The 22,313-nt window shown below is 37.1% G+C and overlaps 1 protein-coding gene and 1 pseudogene across 4 annotated transcripts; one reads left to right on the top strand and one right to left on the bottom strand.

Annotated features, from left to right (window-relative positions):
- Nucleotides 1–3,096: 3,096 nt before the first annotated feature.
- ARF4 (ARF GTPase 4) lies at nt 3,097–20,330 on the bottom strand. Of its 3 annotated transcripts, none has more exons than XM_081072812.1 (7): nt 19,947–20,241; nt 17,850–17,960; nt 11,809–11,889; nt 11,209–11,318; nt 7,467–7,538; nt 5,695–5,820; nt 3,097–4,054 (listed from the first exon to the last, which is right to left on the bottom strand). In XM_081072812.1, exons 2-7 carry the CDS (start codon nt 17,878–17,880, stop codon nt 3,968–3,970), a joined length of 507 nt encoding a protein of 168 aa, XP_080928938.1. In that variant the 5' UTR covers nt 17,881–17,960; nt 19,947–20,241; the 3' UTR covers nt 3,097–3,967. The 3 variants fall into 3 exon arrangements, with proteins under 3 accessions (XP_080928938.1, XP_080928939.1, XP_080928937.1); XM_081072813.1 differs by lacking the exon at nt 19,947–20,241 and adding an exon at nt 18,485–18,530; XM_081072811.1 differs by lacking the exon at nt 17,850–17,960 and having other exon boundaries at nt 19,947–20,330.
- LOC308507329 (large ribosomal subunit protein eL31-like) lies at nt 16,524–16,895 on the top strand (annotated as a pseudogene). The gene has a single exon. The product of its transcript is annotated as a large ribosomal subunit protein eL31-like (transcript).
- Nucleotides 20,331–22,313: the final 1,983 nt, after the last annotated feature.

Genomic DNA, 22,313 nt, shown 5'->3' with positions numbered 1-22,313 from the left:
AAAATCTTTGTTACTAGAATATAACCAATCAGAAATTTTATATGCTTTGTGGAAATAATTGTAAGGTAAAGTCTATAAGTAACACAGTAAGAAACAGAAGCGGCCAAGTAGCCTTCCAGTAATGGTAACTTCCTTTAAGTTAGGCACCTGATTAAAATGTCACATGTATATCAGAAATTTATCAAAAATATGTTTGAGCCTCAATGTCTCTCAGGAGTAAATTTTAGAGCCAAGACCTAATCAATTCCAGAAAAAGAACTAAACACAATGCACACAAGCAGTCTACCAGACGCAGGGTTCGAAACACTAGTTATAAGGATGCTCAATCATCTCAGGGAGAACTTCAACAAAGAGGTAGGAAACATAAAAATGGAGATAGAAAACATAAAAAAGAACCAGTCAGAAATAAAGAATAACTAAAATGAAGTATATTAGAGGGAATCAAGATTAAATGAAGCAAAGGATCGAATCAATGATTTAGAAGATAAAGGAAACACCCAATCAGAACAGCAAAAATGAAAAAGAATCCAAAAAAATGAGGACAGTTTAACGGCCCTGTGAGACATGAAGCATAACAACATTTGCATCATAGTTGTGCCAGAAGAAAGGCATTGAAAACCTATTTGAAGAAATAATGACAGAAAATTTCCCTAACCTGAAGAAAATAAGACATACAAGCCCAGTAAGTGCAGAGTCCCAAATAAGATGAACCTACCAAAGAGGCACACACCAAGACACATCATAATCATTAGGTTGGTGCAAAATTGCAGTTTAAAAGATTGAAAAATTACAAAAACCTCAGTTACTTTTGCGCCAACCTAATGAAACGGCAATGGTTAAAGACAAAGAGAGAAACTTAAAAGTAGCAAGAGAAAAGCAGTTACCTACAAGGGAGCTGTCATTATACTGTCAGCTGACTTCTCAACAGAAACTTTGCAGGTCAGAAGGGATTGGCAGGAAATATTCAAAGTGATGAAAAACAAAGACCTACATACAACCAAGGTACTCTGCCCTACACAGCAAAGCTACCATTTAGAATTGATGGAGAGATAAAGAAATTCCCAGACAAGAAAAAGCTAACAGAGTTCATCACCCCCAAACCAGTATTACAAGAATGTTGGAGAGACTTCAAATAAAAAAAATATATATATATGTGTATATATATATATATATATATATATATATATATATATGTGAATAAAATGACAATAACTACTTATCTATTAACATTTACTTTCAATGTAAATGGATTAAATGCTCCAATCAAAAGATGGGGCGGGGGGCTAGGAGCGGCCAGATGGCTAATTAGAGCATGAGCTCTTACAGGGTTGCGAGTTCAATTCCCACATGGGCCAGTGAGCTGCGCCCTCCACAACTAGATTGAAGGACAATAACTAGATCGAAGGACAATAAGGAGTTGACTGGCCCTGGAGAAACACACTGTTTTCTCAGTATTCCCCAATTAAAAAAAAAAAAAGTTAAAAAGAAAAAACAGATGGGGGGCGCTGAATGGATTAAAAAACAAGACCCTTACATATGCTGTCTACAGGAGACTCCCTTCAGATCAAAAGACACACACAGACTGAAAGTAAAGAACAGAAAAAGATATTTCATGGAAACGGAAACAAACAAACCTGGGGTAGCAATACCATACAAAATAGACTTTAAAACAAAGGCTATAGCAAAAGACAAAGGAGGACCCAGTAATTGCACTTCAAGGTATTTATCCAAAGAAACTCAAAGCACTGCTTCGAGGGGGTGTGCGTCAGTATGTTCACTGCACCATTGTTTACAATGGTCAAGATGTGGACACAACCTGGGTGTCCATAAATGGATGAATGGATAGAGTGGGTGGTACATATATACGATGGAATATGCTCAGCCATGGAAGGGAATGGGTGCTTGTCATCTGCAGTGGCACGGATGGATCTGGAAGGTATTGTGCTGAGTATTTCAGACAGAGAAAGACAGATGCAATGTGATTTCACTTATATGTAGAATCCAAAGAAAGTAAACAATGAAACAAACAAATTCATAAGTACAGAGAATATTTTGATGGTTGCCAGATGAGAGGGGACTGGGTGAAAAAGAGGAAGGGATTAAGAGGTACAAACTGGTTGTTACAAAGCAGTCATGAAGATGTAGGGTATAGCCTAAGTAATGTAGTCAATAATATTGTAATAACTATGTATAGAGTCTGATGGGTACTAGATTTATTGGGGTGATAGATGGGAGGGGGATTGGAGGCAGGGTGAAAAACGTGAAGGGATTAAGTACAAATCAGTAGTTACAAAATACTCATGGGGATGTAAAGCACAGCATAGGGAATATAGTCAATAAAATGGTAATGACTATATATAATGTCAGGTGGGTATTACTCAGGGGGATTACATCTTACATTATATAAATGCCTAACCAATTTTCTGTACACCAAAATTAATATAACATTGAATATCAAAATAAATAAAGTGTAAAAAAAATAAAATATAGGAGGATAAACAACAGCCAGGTTTATAAAATACATGAAACATTAGACAAAAACAAAAGTTACTCACGAGGTTACCAAATTGAGTCCTTAATAACTTAGATGTAGTTAATGAAGTACATACTACCTGTATTACTTTATTAACAAATAAATCTGTCACATGCAGCTTTTTGTAGAAGTTCTGAAATTTATGAAGTGAAAAAGTACTTGTGAACTTTGTTCGTCTCTTTGCAGGAGAGCAACCTCACTACCAGTCTATGCGTTCTGCCACGCAAACAGCACTTGTATTTTAACTAACCTTAGCTGTGAAAACAAACACATGCATACATGCTTTTTGGGAAGTTCATTTTATTACAACTTTTTACTCTTGATCTGCGTCTAGAAATATACAGTGTCAAAATTGTATTTTATCAAAGAACACTAAATTTTTGAAGTTGCTCCCCACTCTGTTATATACACGATAGCAACCCATATTTTATGTCCAATTTAAACAATTAGTAAATTCACTGGGATCTGTATTATTGTTCACAGTATGTCAAATATGCAAATCAACTTCGCTAAATAAGAAAATCCATTTCAAACATCTTTAAGACTCAAAAACAACACACCAATTACATAGTTTATCATTTTATTAGGAATAGGTCCAAATGGGTTATGAAGAAAATGTATTCATTTGAGTTTGATGAGTTTTTCAAAAATTCTGAAGATATGTTCACCAATAAACAATAAAACAACAGCAAAACTATCATATACTGGGCAAAGAGTCAGGCTGATACCAAAAGCAACATGCAACATAAAAAAGATACAATATAAAGAAAGACAATCTGCTGGGTATTAAAAAAATCATCTCAATATGAACTCTTTGCAACCAGCACAGAACTAATTAGCTATCGAATCCAAACCATACCAAGGTAATCTTGGCTGATAGAAGCCAGGAGTCAATAATGAGGGGAAAAAACAAGTTTCCTCAGTGCAAGGGATCTGAATAGTGTTTTGGAGCATTTCCCTGGCTAGTACAAGCAGTATTAGAAAATCTTTTTGGCAAGGGAGAAAAATAAATACAAATGGAATGCTACATTTTTTAAATCAGCAGACTGTCCCCGGAATGATAAAGGTTATCAGTAAAGTAGCAAGGGGATAACTTTAAAACATTATTTGTTGAGGGCTCAAAAAACATTCAAAACAGATTTATTTAAAGGTGTCACAATAGCTATGTCCAGGCATTTAGGCTTAAGGGAAGAAAAATTAAAAGAGGACACTTTTTTTCCAAGTTAAGGAGAATTTCTTTAAAACCAAACATGTTGCTAAATTGCAACATTATGCTTGGTAAACAATTGGCAACAAAATAAGTTTAAAACGCTGTAATATTCTACCCAAACCAGTCCCAGATATTGTTTAATAACCAAGATGCAAGCTAATTTTGTTGTAACGAGCCTAGATCAATTCTATCAAACATGTCCTTCGTTAGATGTCCAGTTTCCTTTAACGTTTTGAAAGCTCATTTGACAGCCAGTCAAGTCCCTCATACAGACCAGTTCCTTGTGTAGCACAAGTGGCTTGAACATACCACTAAAAAGAAAGGACAAGAAAATACTTAACGTAAGACTATGTATAACACAGCGTTTAAATTTTCTTAATCAGAAAATTAAGTATTTTCCCCCAGTTGCCTGGGGATATTAGCAGTTACCATAAACGTATAGGAAAAAATTAACATATAAAACCATAGGAATAAATGAGTAAATGCATTAAAGTATTACATTTCACAAATAATTGATTTTATATTTAATGACCTCAGTAACCGTACAGATTGGGAGTTTTCTCATAACTCTTGCTTCTCACAAACTCCTCTCACATTTAAAGAATCCTACCCAATCGTTAAATTTAACCAACTATTCACTACTTAATCTGAAAAGACTATTCATGGGAAGATTAATAACTAATAAACTATCCACCTGGTCCTTATAAATCTCGTCCATAAAAAATTCAGGGTACAGGAGGCAAAATTTTGAAAGAATACAGGACTTCTTGACGTTTTAGAGTCAAGCTTTTCAGATAATTTCACTGTCTTTAGTCATGAATTCCAAAAAATTCTACTTTTAAAATGACTTTAGTAACTATATGTACTGCTGTTCAGTTACAAATAGCAAGAAAAAGACCTAGAAAACAATTTAATTACCTTGAAAGGATAGTTTACTTTTATTTCTTTACTGACCAGTTTTATTTTGTCTTAGAATAAAGAGCTTGCTTTAATATTGCAAGGCCACTGCAAGTATACCATGCTGCCAAGTATTATTTGAATACCAAACACCCCAATAACCTAAGAGGCTGGAAAAAGGCATGAATTTGTATCTTCACAGCATGGAAAACTGGTGTCATTTGCAGTTTATCTTATTTAAATCAGCCTGGAACATCGCAAACAGTCTACACGAGTTATCACCACAGCACAATATTTGCCTTGTTGACAAGCTAATGAAAAACTATTGTAAAGCACCAGTAGTTTGTGCTTATCATAGTTTGTGATATCATCTTTATATATAAAACAGTATGTTGTGATATCAATACAAAACAATAGTTTGTGACATCATCTTTATATATAAAACAGTATGTTGTGTTTTGCGAATATTTAAAACACTGATATAAAATGATAAGCTATTAGAGAGCAAATATCTTACAATTTTAAATTCAAAACTTATTTAATATCTTAATTATAGGTCACAAGACTTGATGCTACCATGCAAACAGTACACACATTATCTAATGTATGGCTGCTAAAAAACAAATTACAAAATATTTATTGCAGAGCTATTTAAAAGACAAAATTTTAAATATCAATCATCTTTAGACATTACAATTCTCATACACTACAGTTTTCCACATCTTTATCAACACTAAACGTTTTGAGGATAAAGTTAACAAAAATCAAATCAAATAAAGATACTTAAATCTTTGGATCCCTAAAGGATATATATTAAAAGCTGAAAAATGGAGACAATATCAGCATACTTTAAAGTAAAATTGAACACAGCATTTATAAAGGTATGAAATAACGCCTGAAAAGCTCATGTTTGAATAAGAATGATTACTGAAAAATAATGTGCTTATTTGTTCAAAGGGGACAATTAGTCAATAAATATTTAAAGTAAATACTAGCTAAAATAATTATCCTAATAATTCTAATAAGAGGTTAATATGAACCTCCAAATACTTACTGTTCTGTTACGAAGAGACTGAAGACCTAATTTATCTGTCATTTCACTGATGGCCATAGCATTTGGCAAATCCTGCTTGTTTGCAAAAAGCAGCAACACTGCATCTTGCAACTCGTCTTCCTTAAGCTGGAAATGAAAGCTAAGATATTAACAACTGAAAAACTGGTATCTTGGCCCTATAGCTCAGGGGTTAGAGCACTGGTCTTGTAAAAAACTGGTATCCAATTATTGTAACCAACTATGCAAAACACGGTCTTCCTACATATACTATTTATTAAACATTAGATACATTATTAAACAGCAACCCAGTTTGTCCACATAAAGTTCAGGTACTCCAACTTAAATCTCTTATCCTTCATTTTTAAATCCCAAGGAAATTATCATATGCCTTCAAACAAAGGAAAACTTTTCAAGCCAATCATCCTGTACTCCATTAAGGTAAATCATTCAGCCTTCATGATCATCCACTGAGGGTCAGGATTGGCAAGCCCAAGAAACACATGGGGCAATAAATATTTATGGCAGGATCTTATGGTACTTAGTAGCAAAAGCATTTACATAATGATTCTTTTTGGACTTTAATCGTTTCCAACCAGATGGATCAGAAAACAGCAGGAGTACAATACAAGGACATCAGCGGTATCATGAAAAACACAATAATTCCATGAGTAGAAGCCGGTAAGAATGAAGTACTGATATATGCTACAACACCGACCTTGAAAACTTATGCTAAGTGAAAAGTAACAAGAAGACCACATATTGAATAATTCCATTTATATCAATGTCCAGAATCGGCATGTGTATGGAGTCAGAAAATAGTTTAGTGGTGTCAGGGCTTGGGGGTGTGGGGTGGAGTGGAGGAAGGACTGGGGAATGAATACTAATAGTACTAGGATTTCTTTATGGGGTGATGAGAGAGTGAGTGTTCTAAAATTAGATTGTGGTAATGGTTGTAAAATTTTGTATTTTACATTGTACATTGTACATTGTAAATTGTACATTGTAAATGACTTGTACATTGTAAATGAGCCAAGTTTTATCTTATAGCTGTTTACAAAAAAAAGAGCAGAAGGGGCAGTATTTAATACATTAGAACAAAAAAGTTACTTAGTTACACATATACTAACACAATGGTTTTACAAACCACACTCCAGTCTGAGGAACAATGAATTAGAATTATATTTTATGGCTACAAGTGTGAAACCATGACAAGTTGCCTCAACAATTCCCACCTCACCCCTTCAGGCTTTTTATCAGTCTGAACAGGAAAACATTAGTCTGATACATGGCAAGGCTAAAATGCCACTGTCAACCAAAATCCTACTACCTCCATTGGATTCACTTTTCTCCATATTATGCCTATAATGTATACTTTGAAATGTTTTGTAATAGTAACAGGGGTTTGAACCAGGATCCCTACATCACAAAAGTTGCAAAACTATAGATTTTATGTCTATAAAATAAAGGACTGAACTAATGTAGACATCCTCAACCAGAGATACACATCAAAATCCCTCATGGAGCATTCTCCAACAAGCTCAGCCTTCTCCCTAACTAGCTACTCTTCTGTGTTTTTTTTTAAAGCTTTACAAGAGATTTTTATGTGCATTCTTAAGAACCTGTGATGACAGCTTCTTAAGGTTCTTTCTAGCGCTAAAAAAATTCATTTGTGTAATCTAACCACACAGTTAAGATGTACCAACTACTACCACCCTTCACTGTCACCCAGAAAAATGCATCTTGGAAATGATAAATTAAAAAAATATTCTTACCATGTTCTGCAGCACGTCGGCTCCTTCTTGAATTCTTTCACGATCATTGCTATCTACCACAAAAATAAGACCCTGGGGAAAAATTGTTTAAATAAATTATAACAGTTAAAGGATACACTAAATACAAAACATGAGTACAGGAAACAAAACCATATCAAAAGGTAAAAATGTTAGGAAGAAAATGTCCCCTTATTAAAAAGAAAGAATAGGGCTCTAAATAATAAAAACAAACTTGAACACTATTTCTGATTTCAACATTTGAAATGTTATTTCAAATCAAAAGAAATCTTACTTTTAACCAACTGATGATCACTTTCCTCAACTATGCTAAGACTGAATTTTATTCCATTCCCCACTTCCCTAAGCCCTTACATATTTAAGTGCAGGTAAGTGTAAGTAACAAAATGGCCACAAAGTGGGGACAAAAGGAAAATAAGCCATTGATCCTCAAGATTCACAAATTTATTAACTAGCTGATTCAAAGGAACGCACAAAATGCTATTAAAAAAAAAAAAGGGGAGGGGAAGAGGCACACTACAGTAGTTTTTATATGCTTCATCAAGAAAAGTTAGCGTTGTTCCAGAATGTTGCCTGCCAACTCCAGAATAGGTAAGGAAAATTAAGCAAAATACTATCAAGAAAAATTCAAGGCTGACTTGATCAAGTAAATTCTTAAGAAAAAGGAAGGTAGTCACCATTCTTTAAGACAGTCACAAATGTTGGAATTCTGTACTACAAAAGAAGTGGAATTCGGAAGTAATTTGTCGAATTAAGACTTGCCTAAAAACTTTCAAATGGGAAATATAAAAAATTTGTCAACTGGACGGCAGATTAATTTCACAGCTTTATTAAAATCTTTTCCTATTAATACTAACGTGATTACTTTGAATATTCTACCTACAACCCTGACTGCTAAAGTATTTTTGATCATTTGTCACTTTTATCACAAATTTTCCTGTGCTATTACTTACATAACTAGACTAAATCCACTGACGGCTCCATCATTTTTTATTTATCCCTCAGTATTACCACCAGCACTGAGTTTGCCAGGGTATCTAATACATATTGTAGGCTATGTTCTTTAAATAACAGTTGCTTTTTGATCTAGCAAATTTCAAACCCATTTCCTTTATCTTTGTTGGAAATCATCAATTTAAATATCCTAACCTTTGAAAAAACTTTTGGTGCTATGAGCCGGTACAGCAGTAAAGAGACACCCAAATGCAAATCTCAGTGCTCCTTATTAGTTATATAAATTACTTAATCCTTGAATATGCCTCCTCTTCTGTAAAATACCACCAACTTTATAAGCCTATTAAAAATTAAGTGCAATCATAAAAGCATGAAAGAATCTAGCAGCGTGCTTGGCTTATCACAGGCATTTAATTAACATAGCATCTCCTCCTTTTCCTCCTACTCCCAAAGCTATTCCTTTTTAGAACCTATCTTATAGAAGAGGTAACGCCTCTAAAAGGGATCTAATTTTTTTTTGTACTAACAATCCATTTTTATTCTGTTTTAAAATGTAAGTAATGCAATCAGTCCCAAATGTCTATTGAGAGGGAGAATTATTTTAGAAATAATTTCTAAGTTATTCACTTCCTTGGATAGCCTAGAATCAAGAGTATAGAAAAGCTAAGATTCCAAACATAAGCCTGGCTTCTATAAGAAAAGATTACTTAAATGGCCAAATATTTACTTAATTATTTAGGGCAAAATAATTGGAATTAACTAATGAAGATGAATCTACTACAATAAACACTGTGATCCCAGATTAACATAAGTTAGAAAAATGGTTAAATGGCATAATTAGTTTCTTTTAAATTTTATAGCTAAAAGAACTGGTCAGGAATACTGGGAAAGCAAGCTGTAAGAGCTAGATGTGATTAATATCAGGTAATACACAAAGCTTTCTCCAGAAGGTAAGAACTCCCTAGGAAGAAGTACTTGGACTTATGATTCTAAGGTGATCCAAAGAGGCCAGGAATGGGTCTAATCTCAATTAAGAACTCAAAGTAAATTACAAAGCATTCTAAACAAATCTAGGGTAAGACCAGGGTTACCCTTGGTTAAGAATTTTAAGATTTAGGATTAGCAAAATTTTAACTTCATACCTATTTTTTACTTCAAAAGCATATTCCCTAATTGAAATGACTACTACTTACTTTAAAATTACCCAAAAGGTGAAGTACATTAGAGAGGAGTACCAATAAAACAATATTGGCCATATCCTAATAATTGAAGTTGGGTAATAGATTTGTGGGAGTTTATTATGCTACCTGTTCTTGTGTGTATTTGAAAATTTCCATTAACAGTTTTTTAAAGCATGTGACACATCAAAATATCCTTTTTAACAACATCTATGCTAATGAACAGAAACATTCTAATTTTCTAATTAAAAAAACATGCCACGTACTTCATATGACATATACTTAAACCTGGTTGTTCCAGCCACTCACCTACGGTATTTACTGCCACCTGGTGGCAATATACCTCACTTATATACAATGTTGTAAGAGTTGGAAAACAAGAATGACTGACATCTGCATCTGCAAATCTTAAATACATGAATTGCTTACAACATCACACAACTTTGGAAAACATATACTCGAGTTGAAACCAGGTTAAACAGAAATGCAGAACAAGAACCAGCACTCCAGTCTTCAGTAAATCATTCTAAGCTTATTTCCTCACATACGAGAATAAGACCAGAGCCATGGCTCTCAAGAAGTAATTTTGTCCCCAGGGGATATTTTGCAATATGTGGAGACATTTTTAGTTGATGCATCTGGGTTGGGGGGAAAGAGGGTGGTGCTGTGGGCACCTAGTGGGAGAAGCCAGGAGGCTGCTAAACATCTTACAATGCAAAGGAAAGCCCTCTCCTCACCCAACGACAAAGAATTACTCAGCCCAGAGTGTCAACAGTGGTGCTGCTGAAAAAATCTACTTGAGCCTTGTTCCTCAAAGTAATGTCCCAGACCAGCAGCATCAGCACCATCACCTGAGAACTTGCTAGAAATCTCAGGCCTTACTCAGCCAGGCCCTACTGAATTGGTCTGTATTTTAACAAATACCAAATAGGTAATTAATGTGCACATTAAAGTTTGAGAAGCACTACTGATACCTAGTGCATATTCCCACAGATTCTGATTCAAGTGGTCTGGGGTTATGATTAAGATTTGGGGGTGTTAAAATCTCCCCAAGTGATTCTAATGTACAGCCAAATTGAGAAATTCTGCTCTACAGGATCACTAATGTCTCTTCCATGCCAGTATTATATATACTACATTAATACAAAAGTATCTTATAAATCAACATAGTGCATCTACCTTAATATGTTTTTATAATGTATTCCAATAAAGTAAGTAATTAATTGAGCAAAAGGAAAGACCATTGTCTTACACCCATTAAACCTACAATGACAAAGTTATACAGACCTTACTTTCTAAACTAAGAATGAAACCAAAAGAACTACTGATGAGACATCTAATTCAATCTTGAGAACCAACCCCCACCCAGTCTTCCAAAATATTACTATGACAACCATGTAACTCTTCCACCCTCAGTAACTTAGCCGTCAAAGGCATGAGTGAGAGTCCACTGAAGAACATGGAAGTAGTGATAAGAAGAATGCCAACTCCTGTAGTCAACACCAACAGCCAGTTAAACAGTAGATATTAATGCACGCTTTAGAGCATGAAACCTATAAAGAAAAGTTATAAAAATGTGTAGCATTCCTCACCTGGGTGTTCTGGAAGTAATGCCTCCAGAGAGGCCTTATTTTGTCTTGACCACCAACATCCCACACTGTAAAGCAAATGTTCTTATATTCTACTGTTTCCACATTAAAACCTACAAAGATGAAAAAAAAAAAGACCATTGTGCACAATGTCATTAAGAAAATAAATCCCTTTATTGTGGCTTTTTCTCAGAATTGGTTTTTTTAGAGTCCTACTAGAAAATAAAAAATTTAAAAACCTAGGAGTTATAATGATGGATACATGTCACTGCACATTTATCCAAAAACGCAGAATGTAGAACACTAAAAGTGAACCCTAAGGTAAACTATGGACTTTGGGCGATTATGATGTGAAAATGTAGGTTCATCAATTGTAACAAATATACCACTCCAGTAGGTGATGTTGCCAACTGGGGAAGGTATTCATGTGTGGAGGCAGTGGCTACATGGGAAACCTCTCAATTTTTCTGTGATCCTAAAACTGCTCTAAAACACTAAAGTCTTAAAAAAAAAAAAAAAAAGTTTAGTTTCAAAATTAAACTGTATTCTATTTCACTTTATATTATCATGATACAAATTAAGGTCATCTGTAAACTTTCTTACCGATGGTAGGAATGGTGGTGACTATCTCCCCTAACTTCAGCTTATACAGAATGGTCGTCTTGCCAGCAGCATCCAATCCAACTAGAAAAAGACATCACAGATTTTAAATCTAGACCAAAAGCACTAAAAAATAATGCTAAGAAATAATTTTACAACAAATTTATAGTTTGAAAGCTAAAGTGAACTGGTCACACAAATGAGTTAGAAGTGCAATTACCTCATTTCTGATTCCCAAAGGCAACACCTCTACATAAAGGCTGTTCATCTTTCTTTCTAGACCTAGAGAGCTAGCATGTAATAGTGATAAGAAGAGTATCTGGCTGACTCAAGCTCTAATCTTTACTTTTGCTTTGCCACAAACCAGTCAAGTGCCTTTAAACAAGTCGCTTTAGGAAACTGAGGCCAGAGGAATTAGCTATAAAATAGGGGATTGGATCAGATAATCTAATACAATCTCTTCCAATTTACATCCTCATTAATTCTATGAACTACTACCATTTTTAAAAATACAAATTAGAAGTTGAATAAGAGAACATATATAAGAACAAGTGAGTTAACGAATTAGCTTTAAGATTTGTAAACTCAATTTCCTTTATATAAAGAACAAATTTGGGATAAAAGGTCTTGCTCGATGCTAGTGTAAAAAACTGTGCCCTGGTCTCCACAAATGACAAAGAAGGTAAGGCCAATTTTATCCCTACCTAAATCCCTTTCAACATCAAATGTGCAGAAATGAGAAAAGACTGGTTAATTGATTGAGGTTGTAAAAACGGCCCTATCATATTCATCTCCAATATAGGTTATGTCTAAATTCTTAAAATGATTCATTTGAGGCAGATACAAGCATGAAGGAATGTACTTGTTTCAGGAGAGGGAGGGAACGATACTAGAACAAGAGGCTTACCACTTTATTACAGTAATAGTGAAGCACAAATTGAATGCTTAAAGTATGAATCTCTCAAAACCTACATATTCTACATTGTTTGTCAAAGACATCATAAATGGAAGGTCAATATCTAATAAGCTCATTGAATGTATAATTGTTCTAGGGACATCCTATTTAGCCACCTAGATTTCCGCTGTCAGATTTTGAAATTCAACTGAGTATTGATTTAATAAGCAAGGATGCTTTAATATTTAATCAAAGACGTAGCACACAAAACCAATGCTATTAAGTTAAAAAAAAAAGAGAAATCACATCACTTATCTAATACATTCCTATGCAAGTAAGTTTAACTTTTATCAGTTAATTCAAAACAGAGCTAAAGGCTACAGGCAGTTCAGATTCCTACTCTGAATATATATATATAACAAACAACACTTTTTGCTCTATACCCTATAAAGGGTAGTTTTAAGATCTCTCTGGAAACTTGGGCCTCTTTAAGCCTTCTTATTCCTGTATCCTCTAATCAAACTTTATTCCCTACTTCTTCATACTATTATACAGATTTATTCTTTCCAAAACAGTATGATATACTTACTTGTCAGAGTGAGCTGCCCACTCTAAGCCCTTACTCATGGGCATAAGAAAAGCCAACTGTTACCAGAAGTGTTTTATTTTTTATGGAATAGTATCAAAAAGATCAGAAAACGTAATTCTAAAAAATACACAAAGAAACAAAAGTAGCTATCTTAAACTTTGGCATCTTCAGTAAAAATACAGAAAACAGGGAAATATATTTTCATTGTTTGAAAAGGCTGTCTCTTGAGAACATAAATCCTCCTCAGGTGATTTTGATCAAATTTCAAAACAAAGCAAAATTCCCCTTTAACTAAGTCCAAATATGATTAAGCCCAAGTCAGAAGAACTGACACTGAGATGTCGATTAGAAAAAACACTTGAGTTAGATTTTGAGAACTATGGTACGTGCCAGTCTTCATTGGGGTCCAACTGGACCTCACATCACCATTTAAAAACAGTGTATATCCAAAAATAGTGACAAGAAATCGAAGAAAGCCAAGACAAATTATGATTATATAACTATTTTAAGTTACAGTAAGTTTTATACCTGCTGCTTTGCGTAAGTAATATTCTACTTCTACATTGTTATTTTTTTAACACAATAAACATGTTACTTATTTAAAAAGAACAAATTTCCAAAGTAGTAGATTTCCTTTATTAAAATGTTGGGCTGGTTACAGTTCCTGATGCATCTATCAGGAAGATTACTGCTTAAGAGCCTTGAATATATTTTATATACTTATTTTTAAAAAAAGGGATTTTACAAAATAATGCAACCATAGGGTTTTTAAGCATCTACAAGTTATTTATGAAGTAAAAATTGTAAGACAACAGTTAAACGACTCACAGCCATATAGAAGATTCTAAAATCAAAGAAACCTTTTGAGTTGCACCCAAAATGATAGTGCTGTATAAATGGAAACCAGGAGAGTTGTTTTTTTAAAAGGTATTTCTATTTTAAGATTTAAGATGCACAAATTAATGTATACCATCACTTACAACTCGTTATACCTATAGTTCTTTACTCAAAAACATGTTGGTCTAACAATTTTGTGCCCCTTGAGTCATTTAAGTTTGTATTTTCTTAATGTTGCAATATTTAGCAATGAGACTTCTCCACAAAATGAAACTATAACCAATTTTCAACCAGCCAAGATAAGACTCTTATCTGTACAGGCCAGTAATGCCGTCCCTCCCTCTCACCCCTGTAAGCAACTCACTGTATTGAAAGATATACTGGAATTACTTGCTCCCCTTAACTGGACCTACACTTTGACCAAACTGTTAGCAGCAAAACTACCCCCAAAATCTTTGCCAGTCATTAAAAAGTATGTTTACCAAATTATGAAAGCAAGAAATACTTCTATTTTTAAATTAAGCTAGATTCCAATGATCTCAACTTGGAGGAAAAAAAAAAGACAGAAAGGAAAAAGACTGGGAAGAAAAAGTATTTTCAGGAGCATAAAATGTCAGATATGCTAGTTTTCTTCTTAATGTTTTACTTTCTTTCAAATTTTCCACAAGGAAGCTTAAAGTACAACTTCATAATAATTTAAAATTGAAAGCTAACTGTATTCCAACCACAATAGTAGGTGATTCCACACATTTTTGTAATTTAATCCTCACAATAACCCTCTATTTTTCAGATGCAGCAACTGAGATTCAGAAATGTCCCCAGAACCACAGGAGTAGCAAAACAAGTATTCAAACCCTACGTCTTGTGGAGAAATTAAATCCCTCATTCATAGCTAGTGGGAATATAAAATGGTGTAGCTGCTTTGGAAAATAGCTTGTCAGTTCCTCAAAATGTTAAACATAGTTAATATATGACCCAACAATTTCATTCCTATGTATTTATTTATCCAAGAGAATTGAAAACATGCCCCCACAAAAATTTGTTCATGAATGTTCATAGTATTATTCATAATAGCCAAAAAGTGGAAACCACATTTCCATCAACTGACGAATGAATATGGATAAGCAAAATGTGGTATATCCATACAATGGAATTACCATTCAGCCATAAAAAGAAATGAAGTAGTGATACATGTTATAATATAGATAAACCCTGAAAACATTATGCTAAGTGAAAGAAGCTAGACACTAGAGATCATATATTATGATTGATTCCATCATATGAAATAACCTAAATAGACAAGCCCATAGAAACAAAGTAGATGAGTGGTTGCAGGAGGAATTGGAGGGTGGATAGCAATGACAATTTATGGGTATAGGGTTTCCTTCTGGGCTGATGAAAATGTTCTAGAATTAAGACTGGTGATGGTGATACAACTTAATGAATATAATAAAAACCACTAAACTGTACACTTTAAAGAGATGAATTTCATGTTATGTGAATTACATCTCAATTTTTTTCATTAAAACAAACAACAACAATAAAAAACCTAGGTCTGATGCCAGAACTCTCAAATAATATTTATATACTGCCATCCGGCCTTCAGATTTTTCTGGTGGACACACTCTATCTTAATATTTTATCTAATTCCTCAGAGGTTTAACCATCAAAATGAGAGCTACATCATAATGAGCTCAGGTTTTGCTTCTATCCAACAGATCAGAAATATCTGCACTTTGATCAATGTGTTAATTGGCAGCAAGTTATCAAGGTCTCTGATAGCCACACTGCGTAATAAGGCAAGAGGATGGATGGCTGTATCAACTTCTAGTGGAATGAAACTAAAGATTTTGCCTTTTCTATTGTTTCCCTATATTACATAACTAATCAGAAGGGCCTTTTCTTTAAAGGCTGGCAATTATGTTTTCAACTAATGACCTGAGAAAATGCTACTGCCGTGTTTCCCTGAAAATAAGACCTAGCCGGACCATCAGCTCTAATGCATTTTTCGGAGCAAAAATTAATATAAGACCCGATATTATATTACATTACATAAGACCCGGTCTTATAATAAAATAAGACCGGGACTTATATTAATTTTTGCTCCAAAAGACGCATTAGAGCTGATGGTCTGGCTAGGTCTTATTTTCGGGAAAACACGATAATAAGCTAAATCAAAAAGAACACAAAATTCTATCTGTATCACTATAATTGTAGAGGAACAAAAACCTCCTCTTAAAAGGCTAAAGCAAATACAATAAATAATAAGAGTGGATTGGTGGAATTACAGGTAATTCTTTATCATGTTTTTTAAATTTAACAAAAAGGGCATATTTTTAGAATCAGGACAAACCTTAAAAATTACAAAATAATCCCTTTCCAGGATTCCTTTGCAGGATGGCTCCCCCAAAGAAGGGTAGTGAGAAGAAAATGGGCCGTTCTGCCATCAATGAGATAGTGACCAGAGAATATACCATCAACATTCACAGCCGCATCCATGGAGTGTGTTTAAGAAGTGTGCCTCTCAGGCACTCAGAGATTGGGAAATTTGCCATAGAGATGGGAACCCCAGATGTGCGCACTGACACCAGACTCAACAAAGCTGTCTGAGCCAAAGGAATAAGGAATGTTCCACACCGTGTCAAGGTGCAGTTGTCCAGAAAGTGTCATGAGGATGAAGAGTCACCAAATAAGCTCTATACGTTGGTTACCTAAGTACCTGTCACCACTTTCAAAAATCTACAGTTTATGTGGATGACTAACTGCTGATTGTAGAATAAAGGTACAAAACTGCCTTTGGAAAAAAATTACGAAGTAACTATTTACAAAATACGCTAGAGGAAAAAGGCATGAAACGCCACTCTTTAGCTTGAAGCCTCACTTAATATACTGGCAATATTTATCAAATTGTCAAATAGAGGATCCTTCCTCCTGAACCTTTCTAGTTCCAAAAAAGCCACAGTCACGTATAAGGGCAAGGCAGAACTTCACTGGTATTAGCAATCTTTTAGAAAGTAACTTTTCCAGCTTTTCAACAGGCAGGAACTTGCAAGTTCAAAAAGCAGAATTAATAATTCCTCTACAGAACACATTAGAGCTTTCAGATATAAACACAATTTGGGGAGTCATTTACCAAAATTACATCTTATCACAGATAAAAACATGGAGATCATGCTTAAAATTAAAATAGGATTATGCAGGGCTACATGAGAAATATAAGGTGGAAACTCTGAATTTAAGCTCAATAATGTCACGAGTGATTTCTCCTTTAAGAAATAACTACACAATTTCTGTCAATCTGTAGTTTAAATGACTTTAAATCTGACATTGTTTTTTTTTATTAATTTTTTAAATTAGTTAACTACAAGCTGTAACTTCAAACATCTTTTTGAGTTACTTGAACTTCTGAAAGAGTGGGTGTAGGAATAAAATTTAAAACTTTTCCACAGTAATTTGGCAAACCAGACTCAGCTAACTGCTCTTTCAATAACATTAAGATGGTAAAATCTGAAGTCACCGACTAAAGAAAGCATGAATTTTTATCTAAGCCTTTTAAAAGAAAAGAAAGCACACATACTTGCCACAGAACATTAATATGGAAAAACCAATAATTAACTAGTAATTCTAATACTTCAATGGAGCAGACACCTTAAGGGTGATCTATTTATTTATGTTGTCACTCATAAAGCTGGAGGAAAAAACTGTATCAAGCTTCCAAATCACCTCTTTCCCTATCCAGGCACATGTCCTTCATATAGTTTACTTCATTTGATGAGGTACCATAAAAGTTGACCTTGTGACTGAAGTGTTTTTAATCAAGAGAACATGATTATCCTGAAACGAAAATGCAAAACAAGAACAGCAATCTTGAGTAATAAAACATTTAACACAAAATGAGTAATTCCAAATCAAGACTTCTATCCCATGCACAAAGTTAAGTAAATACTTTTCCTCTTCCACTGTCTTTCCATCATTTTGGGGGGTAAAATGAGAACTACTCCCCTAACACAGGAAAGTACTTATAGCATAATTCCACCTTTCTTCTCCCTCTGAAACTTTTAGCCACCACGACAGACTAAGGAAATGAAAACCAGCAATTCATTTCCAATAAATCTTCGGTAAAAGGACCAACCATAGTTGTGCATTTCCAGAACACAAGGACGTATCAGTAGTAGTTAATCCCTTTAAGGAACAGGCTGAAAATTCATTATCACAATCCAAAGTCCTCCCACTGACTACGGATCCTTTTTCAGACGACCATTTTTCAGTGACTTTTAAAGCTTAAATATGCTTGCCCTCTTAAAATCCTGCATACATGAAATCTGACAAACTTCGATAGAGAAAATACATTAATTTACCTTTGTGAATGAATCATTAACAATTGTTCCATGAATTGGGAAGAGGCTGGAACAAGAAAGTAAAAGAAAGAACCAAATATGTGTATACCCTTCATCTTCATACACCCTGCAATGTCACCGAACCTTGCTTTGTCAAACTTTCAATGGTAACAGAACTGGAAAACAAAACCTTTCCCCCTCCACTCTCTAGAAAACAAGTTAATGAACCAACAAGTTTCAACGTTTAAAGTGAGAGGGGCTCCTGTTCGCATTATTCAGACCCGCGGGACTTGGCTATGATGGAGATGACGCCCAGCACCGCAGGGGCGGCGCTGCCTACACCACCCAAGTGACAAGCCCCTTCTCCCGCAGCTGAGTTAAAAAACACACCCCGCAAACAGGTTTTCAAAAGCCTGTTTTTCAAAAGAATTGAAAAGAACACCTTTATAATTATCCACAAGGCTGCCCTAAAATTAAGCATCATGTTCAGGTACTGAAAATTTGACATGGGCTTTGAAAAAAATTAGTTTCTAAATGTTTCTTTTTTCATTCAAGCTTAGCCAACTGGGCTAATAACAATTACTAATTAAAACATGAGTTTGAAAACCAGAGAAAATGAACCCAACACCGGGGGTGCCAAAAAAAAAAGTACAAGACTGGTATTCCTCTTTCCTTACCGGTACACGTATACTGAGTATCCCAATTTTAACTGGTTTTGTCCCTTTCTTAAAATGTGTACGTATACTTTTTTTTTTTTGGGGGGGGGAGGGAACCTTCTGTATATTTAGTGTTTCAGAGTGGCCAAAACAAACATATTCAGGAAAACCTCAGTTTTGAAGGATACGAACAAGGAAAAGGGAAAGAGAAAAAACACGAAGCGGAAAGCAGCGCGAAGCAAAGTTTCGCTACGTGAGCGCCGAGGACCGCGGACTCTTCCGAAAGCCGGGGCGCTCCTCCCCGGCCGCCGCTGGGCCTGGTCGCTTCCTCCCCGGCCGGCTCCGGGCTCCGGGCTCCGGGCTCCGGGCTCCGGCGACCGCGCACATCCCACCCAGGGTGCCGAGCGTGCCCCGGGCGGAGAGGGGGAGCAGGAAGGCCGGCGCCGCTCGGCCTCGCTCCCGACCGCGGCCCACACCCAGGGAAGCGGGGAGCCAGCGCGCCCTCAGACCGGGCCTCGCCGGGGGCTTCCGGGCGCTACGAGAGCCGAGTTCGCTTCCCCCACGTCGGCGCCCAACCTTGTCGGGCTTCCACGAAGACCAAGGAGCGAAAGCCCAACGCGGGAGGAGAACTTACCCCCGCCGCTGCCCGGCCTCCAGGACAAGCCTGGGCTGACGACCAACCCTTCGCCCCATTGTTCCCGGTGAAGAACTCCTCCCGGCCCCCGGCCCGCCGCCCCTCCCCCACCGCGGCGGGCGGCGGAAACCGCAGGCCCCGAGCCTCCCCCGACCCACCGGGAGCGGGACTCGACTCTCGGTCGCTCACTCACCCATCAAAATGCGCATCTGCTTTTTGCCGAAGAGGCGGGAGAAGAGGGAGGAGATGGTGAGGCCCATGGCGGTAGTGGCACTTGCGATGGGCAGAGGTTGGGAGCGTCCACAGGCCTTCTCCGTTCACGCTCCCCGCAAACTGAGCGAGAAGAAAGCTTTGCTGAGGAAGAGGGCGGCAGGAACAGCTCGCTAGCCGGCGTGTCAGACGAAGCACCGCCAAAGGTACTAACGGGGCGCGGACCCGCTCGACGACTGGCGCGGCCCCTCCGGCTCTAGTGTTAAGGCTTCGACTGTGCCACGTCACACGGCAGCCGCGGCGAATCCGGCAGCGGCCCGGCCCCTCCAACGCGTCCAGAATCGCGTCACGGCCGCCCCATCCCCCTGCGCTTCCGGTGCTGCTCGAGCCACTGCGCCTGCGCTCGGGACGGGCCGGCCCCCTTCGCTGACGTGCATCTATGGTCGCCACCACCTAAGGGACGTGGCTCCTGGAGCGGGGCGAGGCCAATTGGAACACGCGTACTGGGAGACAAAGTCCCACAATTCTTCGTTGTCACTTCCAACCACACACAAGGCTAGACGCTTCCGCCCAGATGACTGAATCCAGGAGGTTGTAATCCTTGCTTCCGGAAAGACGGGCTGTGCATATTGGGTTAGGTAATTAACTTCCATTCTTTCTGCCTTTGGGGCGCGTTCCTCTAATGCTACGCACCTTGAGGACTCCCTTTTCCTACGAACGTACACACCGGGACCAGACACTTACCCTCGTGGAGGGGTGAAGACTGGCCTTTCTTTCCCAGGAGATAAAGCGGTTAAAAGCCGACGTGCAGGCGGAGAGCAAGGGGCAAAGGAAGAAGCTAAGCCTAGACGCTTCGACCCCCACGCCCGGTCATCCTAATCCTGTGTCAAGACGAAAGAGCCCCCAGACGTTTTCAACTATTGCAGGTTTTTAAGAATCCAATGAGGAAGATTTGCTTTTCATTTCTCTCCCAGAAAAGGCATTTAAGATAGATTTTTTATGTTGAGGTGGGAAGCCTCCTCACTTTTAAGAATATTTATAATCATCATGTTTTCCTGGTTACAAAGTAAGACATACATCTTGTAAAGAAAATATAAAAAATCAAGTTCCCCATACTCTTCGCCTCCTCCCATTTACTTCTTCCACACTGGTGGTGCTGTTTAGGATTAGCAGCGCCCCCTTCCTCCACTCTTAACCTAATTAAGCCATGTTCACCCACTCTTCAGATCTGTTTCAAATTTAACTCCCTTGGAGACTTTCTTTTTTTTAAGATTTTATTGGGGAAGGAGAACAGGACTTTATTGGGGTGCAGTGTGTACTTCCAGGACTTTTTTCCACGTCAAGTTGTTGTCCTTTCAATCTTAGTTGTGGAGGGAGCAGCTCAGCTCCAGGTCCAGTTGCCATTGCTGGTTGCAGGGGGCGCAGCCCGCCATCCCTTGCGGGACTCGAGGAATTGAACCGGCAACCTTGTGGTTGAGAACCCACTGGCCCGTGTGGGAATCGAACCGGCAGCCTTCGGAGTTAGGAGCACGGAGCTCTAACCGCCTGAGCCACCGGGCTGGCCCGGGAGATACTTTCTTGACCTGACTAGATAAATCGCTCAGGCTCAAAGAAACAACCGCTCTTCGTAGTTAAATGATTTCACTTTTACTATTGACAGCCCTCCTCCCACTTGTCTGAAGACACTAAGACGGCAAGACTGAAGTCCATCTTTACATTCCATTGTATTCCCTGCATTTGGCACACCGTGACACTCAACGATAGTTGAATGACAGTGGGGAGGCAGAATAAACTATAGTATATCCATTCTATGAAATACTCTCAGGAATAGAACTATAAATTCTAAAGAAAAGATCTCCAAGATACAGTTAGTGAAAAAAGCCAAATAAAGACTAAGTACTGTAAAGTAATATAAAAGTGCAGATTTCCTCGTGTGTGTGTAAATGCAGAACAAGAACTTTGAAGCAAAATTTGCAGTAGATACTGGTTACCTGTTTAATCAGTGTGGAGAGAAGAAGGAGCTTTCCCAGGGAGTAAGGGAACCTGATTTTGGAGTGGTAGTCAAAAGAGCTTTATCTGTACTTTTTAAAAAAAATATGCTTTATTGAGATATAATTTACATGCAATAAAATTCACCAATTTTAAATGTACAATTTGATGAATTTTAAAAAATACATATAATAGTGTAGCCAATACCATAATCATGCTGTCAATCATTTCTATTACCTCAAAAAGTTCCCTCCGGGGCCGCTGGCTTGCTCATTGGTTAGAGCGCAGTGCTCTTAAGACCAGGGTCGCTGGTTCGATTTGTACATGGCCAGTGAGCTGCACCCTCCACTAGACTGAAAAC

Source organism: Rhinolophus hipposideros (assembly GCF_964194185.1).
Source record: "Rhinolophus hipposideros genome assembly, chromosome: 14".
In the NCBI taxonomy this organism is placed as follows: Eukaryota; Metazoa; Chordata; class Mammalia; order Chiroptera; family Rhinolophidae; genus Rhinolophus; species Rhinolophus hipposideros.
Note: the sequence above shows the minus strand (reverse complement) of the source record. Positions and strands in the feature narration are given on the sequence as shown.